This window comes from Megalobrama amblycephala, linkage group LG19 (assembly GCF_018812025.1).
Source record: "Megalobrama amblycephala isolate DHTTF-2021 linkage group LG19, ASM1881202v1, whole genome shotgun sequence".
Classification (NCBI taxonomy): domain Eukaryota; kingdom Metazoa; phylum Chordata; class Actinopteri; order Cypriniformes; family Xenocyprididae; genus Megalobrama; species Megalobrama amblycephala.
The window spans coordinates 7,633,588-7,649,524 of record NC_063062.1 but is presented as its reverse complement, the minus strand read 5'-3'; the positions used below and the strand labels follow the sequence as shown (position 1 = coordinate 7,649,524).

General features: G+C 36.9%; 1 protein-coding gene across 2 annotated transcripts in view; it reads left to right on the top strand.

Moving 5' to 3' along the window:
• The first annotated feature begins 4,928 nt into the window (after positions 1-4,928).
• Positions 4,929-15,937, top strand: part of si:ch211-1e14.1 (UPF0606 protein KIAA1549) — a 77,332-nt gene continuing 66,323 nt past the window's right edge. The window contains exons 1-2 of one of the 2 annotated variants that reach the window (XM_048168701.1): positions 4,929-5,297; positions 6,665-6,831. In XM_048168701.1, the coding sequence (XP_048024658.1) occupies positions 6,738-6,831 (94 nt within the window). In that variant the 5' untranslated portion in view covers positions 4,929-5,297; positions 6,665-6,737. The remainder of the gene's footprint in view (positions 5,298-6,664; positions 6,832-15,937) is intronic. The other variant, XM_048168702.1, reaches the window with a different exon arrangement.

Below are 15,937 nucleotides of genomic sequence, written 5' to 3'. Positions count from 1 at the left end.
CCAACCAGTGGAAATTGGGAGTGTGTTTTGAATCCATTTTTATACTATTCTCTTTGGTGTCTCATAAATTACACACTGCAGCTTTAAATTTCAGCTTTTTATTTTGGTTTTAACTAAATATTTAAGAATCACAGAGATAAATTAGCCTTTTTAGATGAATTGAATCAGTACTGCTACCTTTAAAATGGTCGCTAGTACAAAATGAATGTAAAATTTGAGACTAAAATATCTGATATACATGATGATTACTGTTGGATTGCTCTCACTAGACTTGATCTAGCATTAATTTTATCAGTAACACAATGTTTTTCATTCTCATCCAAAATTAAAACATCCAACTCATAATTTAAATCATAGATAGCCCTATTGATTCATACAAATGTAAGTGTATGAATTATGAACAAGAAGTCATGTTGTTGTTGTTTTTCTTTAAAATTCAGGCTTTGTCTGATCTGTATACATCAATGAAGATTATGCAACCAAAATGTGCTAGAAATAAGCATTCATGCAATTTACGTTTTTTTTTTTTTTTTTTTTCATCTTATGTCAAAATCCTGCCTTCTCCTTTATTAACTGCACATGAAGCTTTAAGGAACCATGAATATGTGCTGTATTGGTGATTTTTGTGAAGCCTGGGGTTCAATCAAAATCCTACTTCCGACATTACAGAAAGCAATTGATTCTGGCACTGTAAGGATTGAAAAACATTCCTGAAATCTTATACCCCTGATACCATCTGATGGCACCCAAATCAACACTTTTAAAGCACATGATCATGAATTAACGCAAAGCTTGCAGAAATCACAATGAATTGTTGTTTTTTATTTTCTGTCACTGAAGTGGCCACAGTACTTCCAGAATTGTAAAGCTTTTTTTTGTCTCGTGTGGGCTAAAACAGAAGCATTAAGGGTTAAATGCACCATTGAACTTGAATGAATGTGCTAAGAGGCCAAATATGACAATACGGCCATCTCCATATGTTGTTTTAGAACCAAAAAAAAAAAAGCTAAACAATAATCGTTACGCCCAAGAACACTCATCGGTCAACTTTTCTTTTTTTTTTCTTGTCAGGAGTGTGTATTACAGAGTGACATTACTACAAGCGTGTAAAGCGTAAACTATTCACAAAATAGATAAGAAACACCAGTGAATGCAAGTGAACTTGTTTGTACAGAAGCGTCACTCATCACACGAGTCGCCACAGTAACCCGTTATGTAGCTGTGATGCACTGTAGCCGTTTGTGCAGCCATCGAAGACGTGAACAATTTTCTACTTGCACAGCAGCGAACATTCACAGTCAAATGTAAAAACTAAATATTTTTCTACAATGTTTCAAGACCTAAGAAAGCATCCGACCCCCGACCCCTGATTTTTGTCGACTGCTGTATGGTTTTCTCAGTAGTGTGTATCACATTAGTTGTTGTCAAAGCTATTGTGTGCTGCAGTATTTCCAGGTATACTCCTTTGTTTATTGTCCTTTTTTATTATAATTATTATAATTTTGCTTTGTTTATTGGAGATTTGAAGAAGTGTGATGTCTCATTATTTCAATCTGTTAACGTAGCATTACATGTACCCTGTACCTTAGGCTAATATTATTAAGTATGCTATGAGAATGGATATTTTACTGGCTTTATAGAATGTTAAAATGAATATAATAATGACAATAATAAGAATGATTTAACTCCTAAAAATTGAGTACTTGCTACTAAGCGCTTGTGTTACCATTACAAATGTTGTGTGCTTCTCTTAATAATTTTCGTTGTAGAAAAAAAAAACCTGAGTGAATTTTATTAGGCTTCGACAACTAATGATAGCAGTGTAAATTCATCAAGGATTTTTAACAAACCTGGGGTTATAGAAGAATATAGTTATTTTAATCGTTCTATTTACTAACTGTAGGGTGTGAAGGGGCTCGCGTCGTGGTGAACTATGTTATAGCTTGTTATTCACTGTTACTTTTGATCATTTTTCGGTCTCCAAGGTGAATCGAGTTATTAAAGGAAATTTGTATGCTCACATATGCATATTGTATATGTGTAGAATTGTAATCACACTTTGTCTTGGATTTACATTAAACTGTTAAGTCACGGCATCTGTCTTGTTTTTTCATGCTGCCATTGTGTGTTTCTTTCTTGTTTAGTCCAGAGTATAATTATCTCCTGGTGGTCTCAATCTTTTTTTGTTCACAGGACCAAAAAAAATTTGCACACACTAACCAGACTATCACCAAAGGCAATGACAGTGAACCAAACTCATCTAGTAGGGAAGACTGAGGCTAGTTTTCACAGCAAGGGACTCTATTTCAGTAAGATTCTGAGAAAAAAGTCTAAATACACAATACCATACGTACTAAATACCAATGCCATACGTGATTTCATCTTATTATTCATATCATTTGAAGATGATAATAACTAATCAATTTCAAATACAGCTAAGAAAGTACAATGTAAAATAAATATAAAATAAGTTATACAATTTATATATATAGGTGCTGGTCATATAATTAGAATATCATCAAAAAGTTGATTTATTTCACTAATTCCATTCAAAAAGTGAAACTTGTATATTATATTCATTCATTACACACAGACTGATATATTTCAAATGTTTATTTCTTTTAATTTTGATGATTATAACTGACAACTAAGGAAAATCCCAAATTCAGTATTTAGAATATTGTGAAAAGGTTCAATATTGAAGACACCTGGTGCCACACTCTAATCAGCTAATTAACTCAAAACACCTGCAAAGGCCTTTAAATGGTCTCTCAGTCTAGTTCTGTAGGCTACACAATCATGGGGAAGACTGCTGACTTGACAGTTGTCCAAAAGACAACCATTGACACCTTGCTCAAGGAGGGCAAGACACAAAAGGTCATTGCAAAAGAGGCTGGCTGTTCACAGAGCTCTGTGTCCAAGCACATTAATAGAGAGGCGAAGGGAAGGAAAAGATGTGGTAGAAAAAAGTGTACAAGCAATAGGGATAACCGCACCCTGGAGAGGATTGTGAAACAAAACCCATTCAAAAATGTGGGGGAGATTCACAAAGAGTGGACTGCAGCTGGAGTCAGTGCTTCAAGAACCACTACGCACATACATATGCAAGACATGGGTTTCAGCTGTCGCATTCCTTGTGTCAAGCCACTCTTGAACAATAGACAGCGTCAGAAGCTTCTCGCCTGGGCTAAAGACAAAAAGGACTGGACTGCTGCTGAGTGGTCCAAAGTTATGTTCTCTGATGAAAGTAAATTTCCTTTGGAAATCAGGGTCCCAGAGTCTGGAGGAAGAGAGGAGAGGCACACAATCCACGTTGTTTGAGGTCCAGTGTAAAGTTTTCACAGTCAGTGATGGTGTGGGGTGCCATGTCATCTGCTGGTGTTGGTCTACTGTGTTTTCTGAGGTCAAAGGTCAACACAGCCATATACCAGGAAGTTTTAGAGCACTTCATGCTTCCTGCTGCTGACCAACTTTATGGAGATGCAGATTTCATTTTCCAACAGGACTTGGCACCTGCACACAGTGCCAAAGATACCAGTACCTGGTTTAAGGACCATGGTATCCCTGTTCTTAATTGGCCAGAAAACTCGCCTGACCTTAACCCCATAGAAAATCTATGGGGTATTGTGAAGAGGAAGATGCGATATGCCAGACCCAACAATGCAGAAGAGCTGAAGGCCACTATCAGCGCAAGCTGGGCTCTCATAACACATGAGCAGTGCCACAGACTGATCGACTCCATGCCACGCCGCATTGCTGCAGTAATTCAGGCAAAAGGAGCCCCAACTAAGTATTGAGTGCTGTACATGCTCATACTTTTCATGTTCATACTTTTCAGTTGGCCAAGATTTCTAAAAATCCTTTCTTTGTATTGGTCTTAAGTAATATTCTAATTTTCTGAGATACTGAATTTGGGATTTTCCTTAGTTGTCAGTTATAATCATCAAAATTAAAAGAAATAAACATTTGAAATATATCAGTCTGTGTGTAATGAATTAATATAATATACAAGTTTCACTTTTTGAATGGAATTAGTGAAATAAGTCAACTTTTTGATGATATTCTAATTATATGACCAGCACCTGTGTATATGTATATATATATATAAAATATGGTAAAGATTTTCACAGGGTATGATGACTTTGTATAGGCACCGTGTAGATAGATAGACTGCCCTCCAAAAGTTTGGAAACACCCCTGGCAAAGTGTGGTTTTGGACGATATCAGCATAAATCCATATCATTTTTTGGTGCAAATATATTACAGTAACTTGACATTATCATTGAAGACCAGCAATAATAATTTTCACTTTGATTACATAATAATGGCAATATATACATGTCAAAGTCAGACATGTCCCTTCGCCAGCTGTGATGCCTGGTTACTGGTTTAAACTTGGCCCAGGTTTGTAAAAGTTTTTTGGGTCAGCACACCTTAATATCTTCAACAATTGATTGGCAAATAAGTTTAGAATACAATGAACCAATTAGAACCCAGTTTAGGTCAGATAGCTGCTAATGGTGGATATTTTGATGAATCAAAAATTTAAGTTTTTTGTATGTATAAACTGTTTATGTTATAAAATATGTCTTCGTAGTTTGTGTTGTCCCTTATCAGTGCAAAACCCCACTTTTCTGGTGCGTTTCCTTTTGGAGGGCAATATGTGTGTGTGTATCTCTCTCTCTCTCTCTCTCTCTCTCTCTCTCTATATATATATATATATATATATATAAACAAAATAAACATGTTGCAATTATGTTTGGGGGTTTTTTATGACCATGAAGACTCCGTTTCCCTCAATGGCCACTAGAGAGTGCTGTCACATTACCAAATTCGAATAGATTCTTGTGGTGAATCGTTTAATCATGATCAGAATCTCCTCAGTTTTGAAAAATAAAACATTTAAAAACTTAGTAAAAAAATATATAATCTGGTTTAGGTGGAAAATATGCAGCCACACAAGATTCGGTAACAAAACGCGTTGCCGTGAAACCACAGACGCCGGGCGGAGGTGTCAACCTAACCCGGATTACTGAAGGACGGCGCGGGGAGCCAATGACCGTAGAGCCCATACAAGAGACTCCAAGTCCTGCTGTCAGGGGAGGATTTAGTGAAATCCCGAGCACAGAGCGGTTGCATCTGAGAAAGTGAGTGATGCTCAGACAGGATCCAGACACTTATGAAAATAAAATCACCCGTTGTGTCATTCAGTCATGGAAAAAATAAGCTTTAATCCTGATTTGAAACTGGATATGGACGCTATCGACTTCAGACCGCAGTAACTGTCGGCTTTGAAGGTAAGGAGTTGCTTTTCGAGGCTGTGCATGTGCTAAAAGTCTTTCTTTCTTTGCTTTGAAATAAACTGATATAAAATCCGATTCAGCCGTAAGATAAAGTTACTAGACGTACGTTATATTTTGCAACTACAAGTTAACTCGAGTTAGACGCATCATCAGTCAGACATGTAAGTTATATAGACGATGACTGCAATCATTTCTTTAAAAAAGACTCCGTTATGTACCACACAGCAACATATCTAAAATATTAAAATATAATGTCCTTTTAGCTCTAATGGCTAGTCAAACTAGTTATAATAACACCGCGAAATCCTAAAATAACAAAGTATTTCTCTCATAACCATTACAGAACAGTTACAGTAAATCCCGACTAGAAGCCTAATCCGCGTGCAATGCGCGCGTTTAACGGGGCTTTAACGCACACTAGTGAGTTCACAAACCCTTTACATTGATTCTGAGGCTTGCATAGTAGCTACTACATGTCAATGTGTAAGTTTTGTCATTTGAAAGAAACACCACTGTACAACAATGTTTGGATCATTGCGAGAATCGGTTCGTCTGATATTGAACGATAAAGATGTTCAATTCCTGAACGAATCGCTCTTTTGAACTGGATCTTTTTGGGAATTCCCATGAACCGGTCTAAATGATTCGTTCACGAATCTGCCTGAATCAGTCCTGGCGGTTCTCGAGTGGTAAATCCAGTTCTTGTCCGATTCGTAATGACCTGAGAACAGATGAGAGCGAATCCAGGATTTGATAGATATGGTAAAGTTAATTTAAAAGTCCAATAGCAAGAAATTATATTAGCAAACGTACTGGAAATATGTGACTTACGATTGTTTAACCGGGACTCATACGAAACAGACTGAATCATGGCTGGGAATTAATAATAAACACCTATATTAAAACTTGTTAGTAAAAGTGTAATGAACAGCAGGAAATTACTTTACTGTAACGTTTATATGTCACGCAGGGATGGCAGGGACCACGCGATGACGTAATTGCGCCATGACGTAACACTTTGAACTCTTTGAGTTGGTTCATTGAAGCGAAGTGTTCGAAAGAACCGATTCGTGAAAATGAATCGGACAAGTTAAGGAACAAAGGAACCGTGCGGTCTGCGCTCTGCACGAGCACTTGTAGTGGCACTCAGTCAGCGCGAGGCAGCATGGCAATGCATTTTAGTGGTTAAAATCTGCATCTATGAATTACAATTTCGGTTTTTAATGATATGCAAGATGTCATTTGTTCGGTTTATGATTAAATCGTTAGATTTGGTTACGGGAGTATTCATAAACTCATGCTCAAAAAGAGGACTGGAAATATGACCTATATAACAGTGTTATTGTTTTCATCTGCTGCAGTTTACTGTGACTAGTTAAACGCGTGGATTGTGTCTCCTCGGATCGCCTTGGACCCAAACATGAGTTTCACTAAATGGAGGGTCTAATGATGGAGGAACGTAGTCCGGTCACCGCGTGCGTGCTGCTGATGTTCGTCTCCATGGTGATCGCTGATTCACCTGCTGCAGGTAAGTGATGTCATGGTCTGCTTCATTTGGGATGGGCGATCAGTTTGCAGCCGGTAACTGGATGAGTTTGTTGGCAAGATTAAAGAAATTTAGCCTTGTGTGGGAGACTTTAAAACTGATGTAATGCAATGAGAAGTTTTGAGGAGTATGTTTTTCTCATTTCGTCTTCACGTTTTGGTTACATTTAAAAGCAGGTCAGATTCTGAGAACATGTTGATAAATATTTTGTTCAAAATTAATGTTCACATTGAGGCCACTTTTCTTGCTTGTCTGGAACTTACTGTGTTATAGCTGTTGATTTAACTTATCCATGATGACAGTGCGTTTTCTCAAACAAAACTTAAATTTAAAAACTTTTTTGTATATAATATGGCAGATACTTTAGAACAGTGGATATTGATTGCCTAATGTCCCTTTCTTTAAACATCTTAACAAGTGTGTTGTTTAGTTTGAGTGATTTTCTTTACTCTCTCTTAAAGGGTTAGTTCACCCAAAAATGAATTTCTGTCATTAATGACTCACCCTCATGTCGTTCCAAACCCGTAAGACCTCCGTTCATCTTCGGAACACAGTTTAAGATATTTTAGATTTAGTCCGAGAGCTTTCTGTCCCTCAGTTGAAAATGTATGTATGGTGCACTGTCCATGTCCAGAAAGGTAATAAAAACATCATCAAAGTAATTAATGTCACATCAGTGGGTTAGTTAGAAGTTTTTGAAGCATCTAAAATACATTTTGGTCCAAAAATAACAAAAACTACGACTTTATTCAGCATTATCTTCTCTTCCGGGTCTGTTGTATATCCACCTTCACTCCACAGTGACGCTGCTTCTTCTTCTTCTTTCCTGTTTTACGGCGGTTGGCATCCAGCTTATTGGTGCATTACCGCCCCCTTCTGCTCCGGAGTGTGGTTCACGACTCCGCAGTGACGCTGCTGATGTAAGACGCTGCTGACGTGTTATCTAGTGTGACCGAGCTTCGTTTACAGTCTGAGGGAGACGCACACTGTATTCAAGCTATTCTACATTGTTTGTATTTAGGTATTGCTATATTTTTTAAAATGGTGCGTAGGTGTGCATGTCGCGGATGTCCTAATCGCCAAAAACAACCACAGCGATGTAAAAGTGCATTACCAACGCCAACAGATGAAAGGATTCAATGGAATCAATTCAATGGAATCAATTCAATGGAATCAATTCAATGGAAAGGATTCCGGAAGAGAAGACAGTGCTGAATAAAGTCATAGTTTTTGTTATTTTTGGACCAAAATGTATTTTCGATGCTTCAAAAAATTCTAACTAACACACTGATGTCACATGGACTACTTTGATGATGTTTTTATTACCTTTCTGGACATGGACAGTATACCGTACATACATTTTCAATGGAGGGACAGAAAGCTCTCGGACTAAATCTAAAATATCTTAAACTGTGTTCCAAAGATGAACAGAGGTCTTACGGGTTTGGAACGACATGAGGGTGAGTCATTAACTCCCTCGGGTCGGCGGTCACAGCGGCGTGATCACCGTGGTTTTTTTCTAACCAGTGTGAAAGAGACTCAAAATACTCCGTCAATGTTGCACATACAATTAAGAGCTATACACCATTTTAATCTGTGGAATATCTTCTTTTATTTGTGTACACTCAGAGTAAAAACAAAATGTTGTGCTTTTTGTAAAATAAAGAAAACTAACATGATGCGTGATCTCTCGTCTCCCTCTGAACGAAGTTCAATCTGAATAGTTCTCAGAAAATGAACTGTAACTTAGTGAATACTAATCACAAAAAAATTAGACTTGTGTCTAAAGAAACGTTGAAATGTCAGGTTTTAAATCGTGTAAGTCAAATCGAAAACAAACATTCTGTGTTTATGTAATCTGTATGAAAAGAAGTCCTTGATTCAGCTCATTATCCGGTAATGCGGCCACGCCCACGGAGTCAGGGCTATTCAGAGGCAAATTCTGAGTCAATACATGCATACATCGTCTCAATCGTGTATTTATTGTCTTGAAAAGTGTTTTGAATAGCCATAGTTAGCGATCTCTGGCCTCTGTTAGTTCAGTTATTTCCTGGATTGCTTATTCTTCTTTAGCATTGGCATTTGTGGACTAAAAGTGCACAGAGCGCCCTCCGGCTGCAAGTATGAATTGAAAACAGTATCCAGCACTCACAGTGACGACAATAAATAATGAATAAATACTCCTCTGTATAGAAAATTGACATAAACATGAGAATCCATCAATATTTCTCCAAATGTGCATGCTTTTAAGCTAAAAGCCTATATGAAATGCCATAGAGGTAACATAACTGTTCAGACACTTTGTATCATAGAAATGCATTATATTTTAATAATAGAATACCATTATTTTAAATTGTAATAATATTTCACAGTATTGCTGTTTTTTCTGTATGTTTGATTTACATTATGATGAGCTTGAGACATGATCAACAGAGGGTTTTTTCACAGCCTGCCTGACTGAAAGAGCTCATTATTTATGCAGGTCATTAGTAGGGCTGTAACGATATGCGATATGAAACCGAAATCGCGATACGCAGGTCCACGAACCTGTATCGCGATGTGAGAAGGCAGAATCGCGACACACCCCTTCCAACTCCCAGAGTTATCCTTCCTGTCCAGATCCAATGCTACCACATTTTTAAATTACTATAAGTATTAGGGGTGTAACGATTTATCGTAGATGGTGTGTCTCAATCAGCTCTCTAGTTCAGTAAGTGTTTCGGGCACACATTGAATCTTGCAAGCAGGTTTAAACGTTTCTCATGTCAGTCTCTTGCATGGTCGCGTGAGAAAAGTCGTGGCTTTCTTTCACCGCAGTGCACAGGAACAGCTGTGCTCACAGAAAAGCAAAAGACGCTTGCGATGCTTTGCTTTAAGAAGTTCTGTGGGCCCGTTCACATATTGCGTCTTTTCCGCGTGCAAGTCAGTTATTATTTTCAAATGTAGCCGCGCGGCAAGCGCGCTCATAATGGGATCAACGCGGTCGCGACGCGCATGCAATTCTCAACTTCTCAGAATGCCGCAAGCGCACCGCAGGTCGTGTGACAAGAATCAACCGATCAGCTATGGCCTTTCCGTAACAAAACATCAAAAGCTCAGCCGAACAGCTGATCATAGCTGTACATGGTGGTTTTTATATCTTATCTCCATCAATATATCTCGTAGTAAAACTAATGCAAGGGCTAGAAATCATTTATCCTTTGCAGAAACATCCTGATCCTCTTGGAGAGCTCAGTTCATGGTTGCATAGCAACGACCGACGCCACGGGAGCGCAAGCGCTTTGGAAAGAAGAAGAAGCGGTGCGGCCGCGCCTTCCACGCGTTTTTAGACGCGATATGTGAACGGCCCTATTCATAATTCTAAGTTCATGTTAAATTTAACATTTTTTTCAGTGACAGACAGCCCTATTCAGCTGTTAATTTGAATACAGAAGGTTTTTATTAAAATTTTATATTTATTTATTTTATTGAAATGTGATCTTGTATGTACAACAAGGAAAATTATTGAAATTTGTTCATGTTTTTTTAATAAATCTTGTTTGAATTTCAGTTTCATTTTGTTCAAAATATCGTGATACGTATCGTATCGTGAACTCCGTATCGAGATACGTATCGTATCGTGACCTGAGCGTATCGTTACACCCCTAGTCATTAGAGCTCTTTATGTGATTCTTTTGTCTTCTCAGGTGAGAATCACCCATTATTCATGATTATTCACGCCTCCATGCATACTGTGTTTCTTGACCAAAGATGTTTTAGAAAATTTAAATCTCTCTATTGTTTTATATGAAGGAGTAGGAATGATAATTTTTACATAATTTTTAAGCAAAAACTCTAGTCTACAACCTCCAATACCCAGAAGTCTTGTGAACACAGATTTAATATATATTTTTTGGCTTTATTTCAGTGACTTAAGTTTTTTGATTTTTTCAATAACCACGCATAAACGTTATTCCTTCAAAAATACAAACATGTACATACATGTTCCTTACATATTATTGTAGCCTAGTTTGTGCTGAATACAGTGTAATGACAGTTTTTCCATTAATATGTTTATGAAGAACTGAAAAAAGCACAAATGTCAGGGCATGTCAAAACTTCTCCAAGCCCCAAATCAGCCTCAGACCCCTGAGGGTTAATGACATCATTTTCATTTTTGGGTGAACTTACCCTTTAAGATATTTTGATGAAATCCGAGAGGTTTTTTTTTTTTTTAATCCTTCATTGAAAGCAATGAAATTACTGCATTCAATGTCCAGAAAAGTAGTAAAAACATTGTTAAAATTATCAGCGTGACTACAGTGGTTCAACCTTATTGTTATGAAGTGATGAGAATACTTTTTGTGTGTAAAAAAAAATACAAATAACGACTTTATTCAACAATTTTTCTTCTTCTCTGTCAGTCTGTTATGCAGTTGGTGCAGTGCGGCGTTTCCGTGTTTACGTCCGAACGGCGGCTCATTATTGGCCGACTCCTGCGTCAGCATCACACGAATGTGTCATGGTGCTCACGTGATCTGCTGTCAGCCAATACCGAGCCGCCAATCGGACGTAGAACCTGGAGTGAAAATATCGTAGCAAATTGACATGGGAGAGATGAATTTGTTGAATAAAGTCATTATTTGTGTTTTGTTTTTGCGCACAAAAAGTATTCTTGTTGCTTCATAACATTAAGGTTGAACCACTGTAGTCATGTTGATAATTTTAACGATGTTATTACTACTTTTCTGGACACTGAATGTGGTAATTTCATTGCTTTCAATGAAGGATAAAAAAAACCCTCTCGGATTTCATCAGAATATCTTAATTTGTGTTACGAAGATGAATGAAGGTCTTACAGGTGTAGAAATTTAATTTTTGGGTGAACTAACCCTTTAAATTTGAATGGTTTCATGCTCTCACCAGGCAATAATTTACTGCATAAACATTGTTGTCTCCACAAATCATTTTTATCCTCAAGTAGATACTGGATATTGATTGGAAGCCTTTCCCCTTCATTTTAGAATGAATCAAATTTAGTCAAATTTGCTATAGTAGCTGTGCACAATAATACTGTATAGTAGCTGAATTTTATTATTTGCATTTAACATTCTTTTTCCCTCTTGTCCATGACTCTATCAGAACAAACCTTTGACCTGTTTTTGAGTCACGACTCACAAGTTGAGAATCTCTGCTTTGGAATAATATCCCATAACTTTGTTTACAAAATGCAAGCAAATTATATAAGGCCTTAATTTGAATTTTCAACTGTAAGAGACTCATATCATTCAGAATCTAAAGCTCTGAGATGCATCATAGAAAAACTGATTTTTAACTCTCATTTCTTAGCCTAGTCTCTCCAAAAGTTAAAACGTAATATCCACCTTTAATTTAAAAGTAGGTCAGATCCTTGACTGTTTGTCAACATGATGACGAAGGATATTTAAGGCTACTCTTCTTGTTGTGTGGAACTTCTACATTGACTATAGATTTACCCTAGTCCATGTCACTGACTCAAGCGTGTTGTCTTGGAACCAAAACAGTTCCTTCTGTTTACAGACAACTGTACAGGATTAATTGCATTTTTAATAACAGTAACAATTTAGGTAGATTACAAGTTAAGCAGGCAAACTCCTCTTGCCTGTATGTCGAGTACTTTATACTCTTTCACAATCTTAAGGATCAAAAGGCTCTATGAAGACAGAATAAAAACGAAAAACTAGGCTATAGATAAAAAATCATGCTGCTAGATGCTTTTTGTTGGTAGAAACATCTTTAGATGCAATTGGATTCATTTGCTTATTTCAGTGGTGTCTCAAGTTCAAACTCAAGACTTGTGGTGAAGTTTTGCTTTCATTTTTTAAATAAATCTCGTCCATTCATTCAAGAAGATTCTTGTAGATCGGCTGTCAGAGTAAACTTGACTGCTATGTGTTTCATCCAGTTACCCAATTACAGTTTTCGAACGACATGAGGTAGAAATAAAATTTTTAAATGAACTATCCCTTTAAGACAGCGCCATGTCATCAAGACATCTCATATTAACTATGAATATGTTATGTTATGAAAACCAACTGTGTGAGTCTGTTGTGGCAATTTATTCAACCCAGATCTGTCAAATTCAGAACCTGAATCTGTGGCTTCACTGAAACTGAAAAAGAATCCTTCTTTTTGTTACCTGGGAAATCTTGACCTAAGAAACCCTTTAATGTTAGAGAATGATCGAGAGCATGAGAACAAGGTTAGGTTGGGCCAGCACATTCATTTAGCCTGTGGATGAAAAATATAGGTAGAAAATCTTTTATTTTTGTCCAGAAAATCTGTTTGACCTGTAGATTTTAAATGGGAGTCAGGTCTACATTGAGTTTTTTGGACTATCTACAAGAAGTCTGCACGATGTTGGAAAAAATTGATATTGCGATATGGAAAAAAACACCAGATGACTTAAATAGCTCTATTTGTAAAGAAGTAATACAAGTACAGAAATTAAAATGTAAAATAACACTGTATAGTCTTCACTGCATAATTTAAATATAATTAATCTTTGTTAAAGTTACAAAAGTGATGTTTTTCTTATCTTTTGTTTGATTAACATTAATGACACCGACGGCAGCAGGTATATTAGGCTGCTGTCACTTTAAGACTTTAATTTACAGATTCAATATAATGATATGCATCCATTTTCTTTCTCAGTTGTTTAAATTCAAGACATAACCGACTGTGTTCACAAGGATACTCGCCGAGATGGGAATTTTGACATAATTTTGCATGTATGTGTTTGTTCAAGCACAAAAAGACGATAAAGAGAAGTGAATTTGGTGTGTGTGCAAGTTCCGAACCGAGTTCTTTCACATCATCTTGTGCGTAAATGCTTTAAACTCACCTGAATGTTTAAATTGACAGGACTTAAAAACATGCAAAATATAAACTTTCACTCTACGATGGTTAAACTTTGCAATTAATCCGTGAATCACATGCGTTCCGAATCCCTATTTACTTGACACATCCTGTGATGTCACTATCGCGGATGCGCACATCATTCTGTTGATGCTGAAACTATAGTATATCTTTCAGCCCTATAGTCAGTTATATTTGCCATGTTTGAGTGGTGGTGTCATGTACCAGGCACATTAATATGATGCAATATAAGCCTTATATTATTATATGATGCAATATAAGTCTGATATTAGTCTGACTCCATATATTTTATACTTCATCTTGGTTCTAAGATTTAGTTTTTTGTTGTTGTTTTTTCCCCCCACAAAAAAATATCGGAAAGGCTAGTTGTAATCAACATCAAAGGCATTGAACAGATCTATGGATAAGAGCTGATTGAACAATGTGTATTCTTCTGACCTCATGTAGTGTAGAGCAGAAAGGGGTGGTTGGTGGAGCCATCAAACTCCACCCACATGTTCAGGGGGGTAGTATTCAATATTAAGGTGTGCTACTTTTAAATCAAAGCCTGAGGACAGTGAGTTTTTGTGTGATTGTATACACGCTCCCATTTCTTTTAAACATAGCCAAAGTCCTCACCTTCTCACCAGGACAATATAGAGACGGCTTCCCTGGCATCTAAATGATGTGCATGTGCAGAATTTAACCTTGAAAGCAGGGTAATGCAGTCTGAATGAGTAGACTGACAGTAACAGAACTGAGTATGGGAATATGCAGTGTGAAAAATTGGGTCACTTTTTTAGTATTAAGCTTTCTGCCCTTCTTTATTCTTAGGCCCTTATGATTTCTGCGATGCGGAAAACTTAGACGTAAAAATTGTCATAAAAATTGATTAGACATGCGTTTTGATTATAAAATAAAATGGGGGGAAAAACAGAATTTGTTGAAAAATAATAGGGCCCCGTATCTGCACAATCAACCCGTTTCACATATCCAGGGATTTCCAAAGCAGATTTTGCATTTCCATTTGCTTCAATAGCAAAAGAAAAAAAAATCCACGATAGAATTTCTATGCCTTTCCAAAAGAGGAAAAAAGACATCAAGAGATTGATTATGTTGGTCAGAGAGAAAGTGAGAAAATGTCAAATTTGCCGTCACTCCCTCAGCTTCTCTATTAGAAACAATCACACTGCAGCATTAACTAGTTTTCTGTAATTTAATGCCAAGGTAATAAAACATAGTGTTATAAATGTACATTCATTTTTTTAAAATGAAAATATACAAAACATTGCTAGATTTGTGATGGTAATAACTGTGGAAATGCGTCATCACAATCTAAAAAGGCTCCATTTGTGCTACGGTATAAAACTCTGCGCTAATATGCTTTTAACTATATGAGTGTTTTGAATGGTTGCCAGGTCATTATGCTAGATTGTTCTGGGTGGTTATGAAGTCAAAAGAGCCCACTACCAAATACTCTGGTTCCTAGATATGGTTCTTCAGAATAAGCGTCTACTCTCATCTAAGCTTACGCTACTCCTACATCCTACGTCGTACATCGGGTCAGTGGTCACTCTTCCGCTGGAATCCGACTTGCGTACAGCTGGTGCTGTAAGCCAGGTTTTTGTAGTTTATGAAGTTTTAAATATTGATATATTTCTTACAAAAACCCTTTATTAAAGGTGCCCTCGAATGAAAAATTGAATTTATCTTGGCATAGTTAAATAACAAGTTCAGTACATGGAAAAGACATACAGTGAGTCTCAAACTCCATTGTTTCCTCCTTCTTATATAAATCTCATTTGTTTAAAAAACCTCAGAAGAACAGGCGAATCTCAACATAACACCGACCGTTACGTAACCCCAATATTTGCATATGCCAGCCTATGTTCCCAACATTATGAAAGGAATTACACAAGGGCAGCCAGTATTAACGTCTGGATCTGTGCACAGCCGAATCATCAGACTAGGTAAGCAAGCAAGTACAATAGTGAAAAATGGCAGATGGAGCAATAATAACTGACATGATTCATGATAACATGATATTTTTAGTGATATTTGTAAACTGTCTTTCTAAATGTTTTGTTAGCATGTTGCTAATGTACTGTTAAATGTGGTTAAAGTTACCATCGTTTCTTACTGTATTCACGGAGACAAGAGCCGTCGCTATTTTCATTTTTAAACACTTGCAGTCTGTATAATTCATAAACAC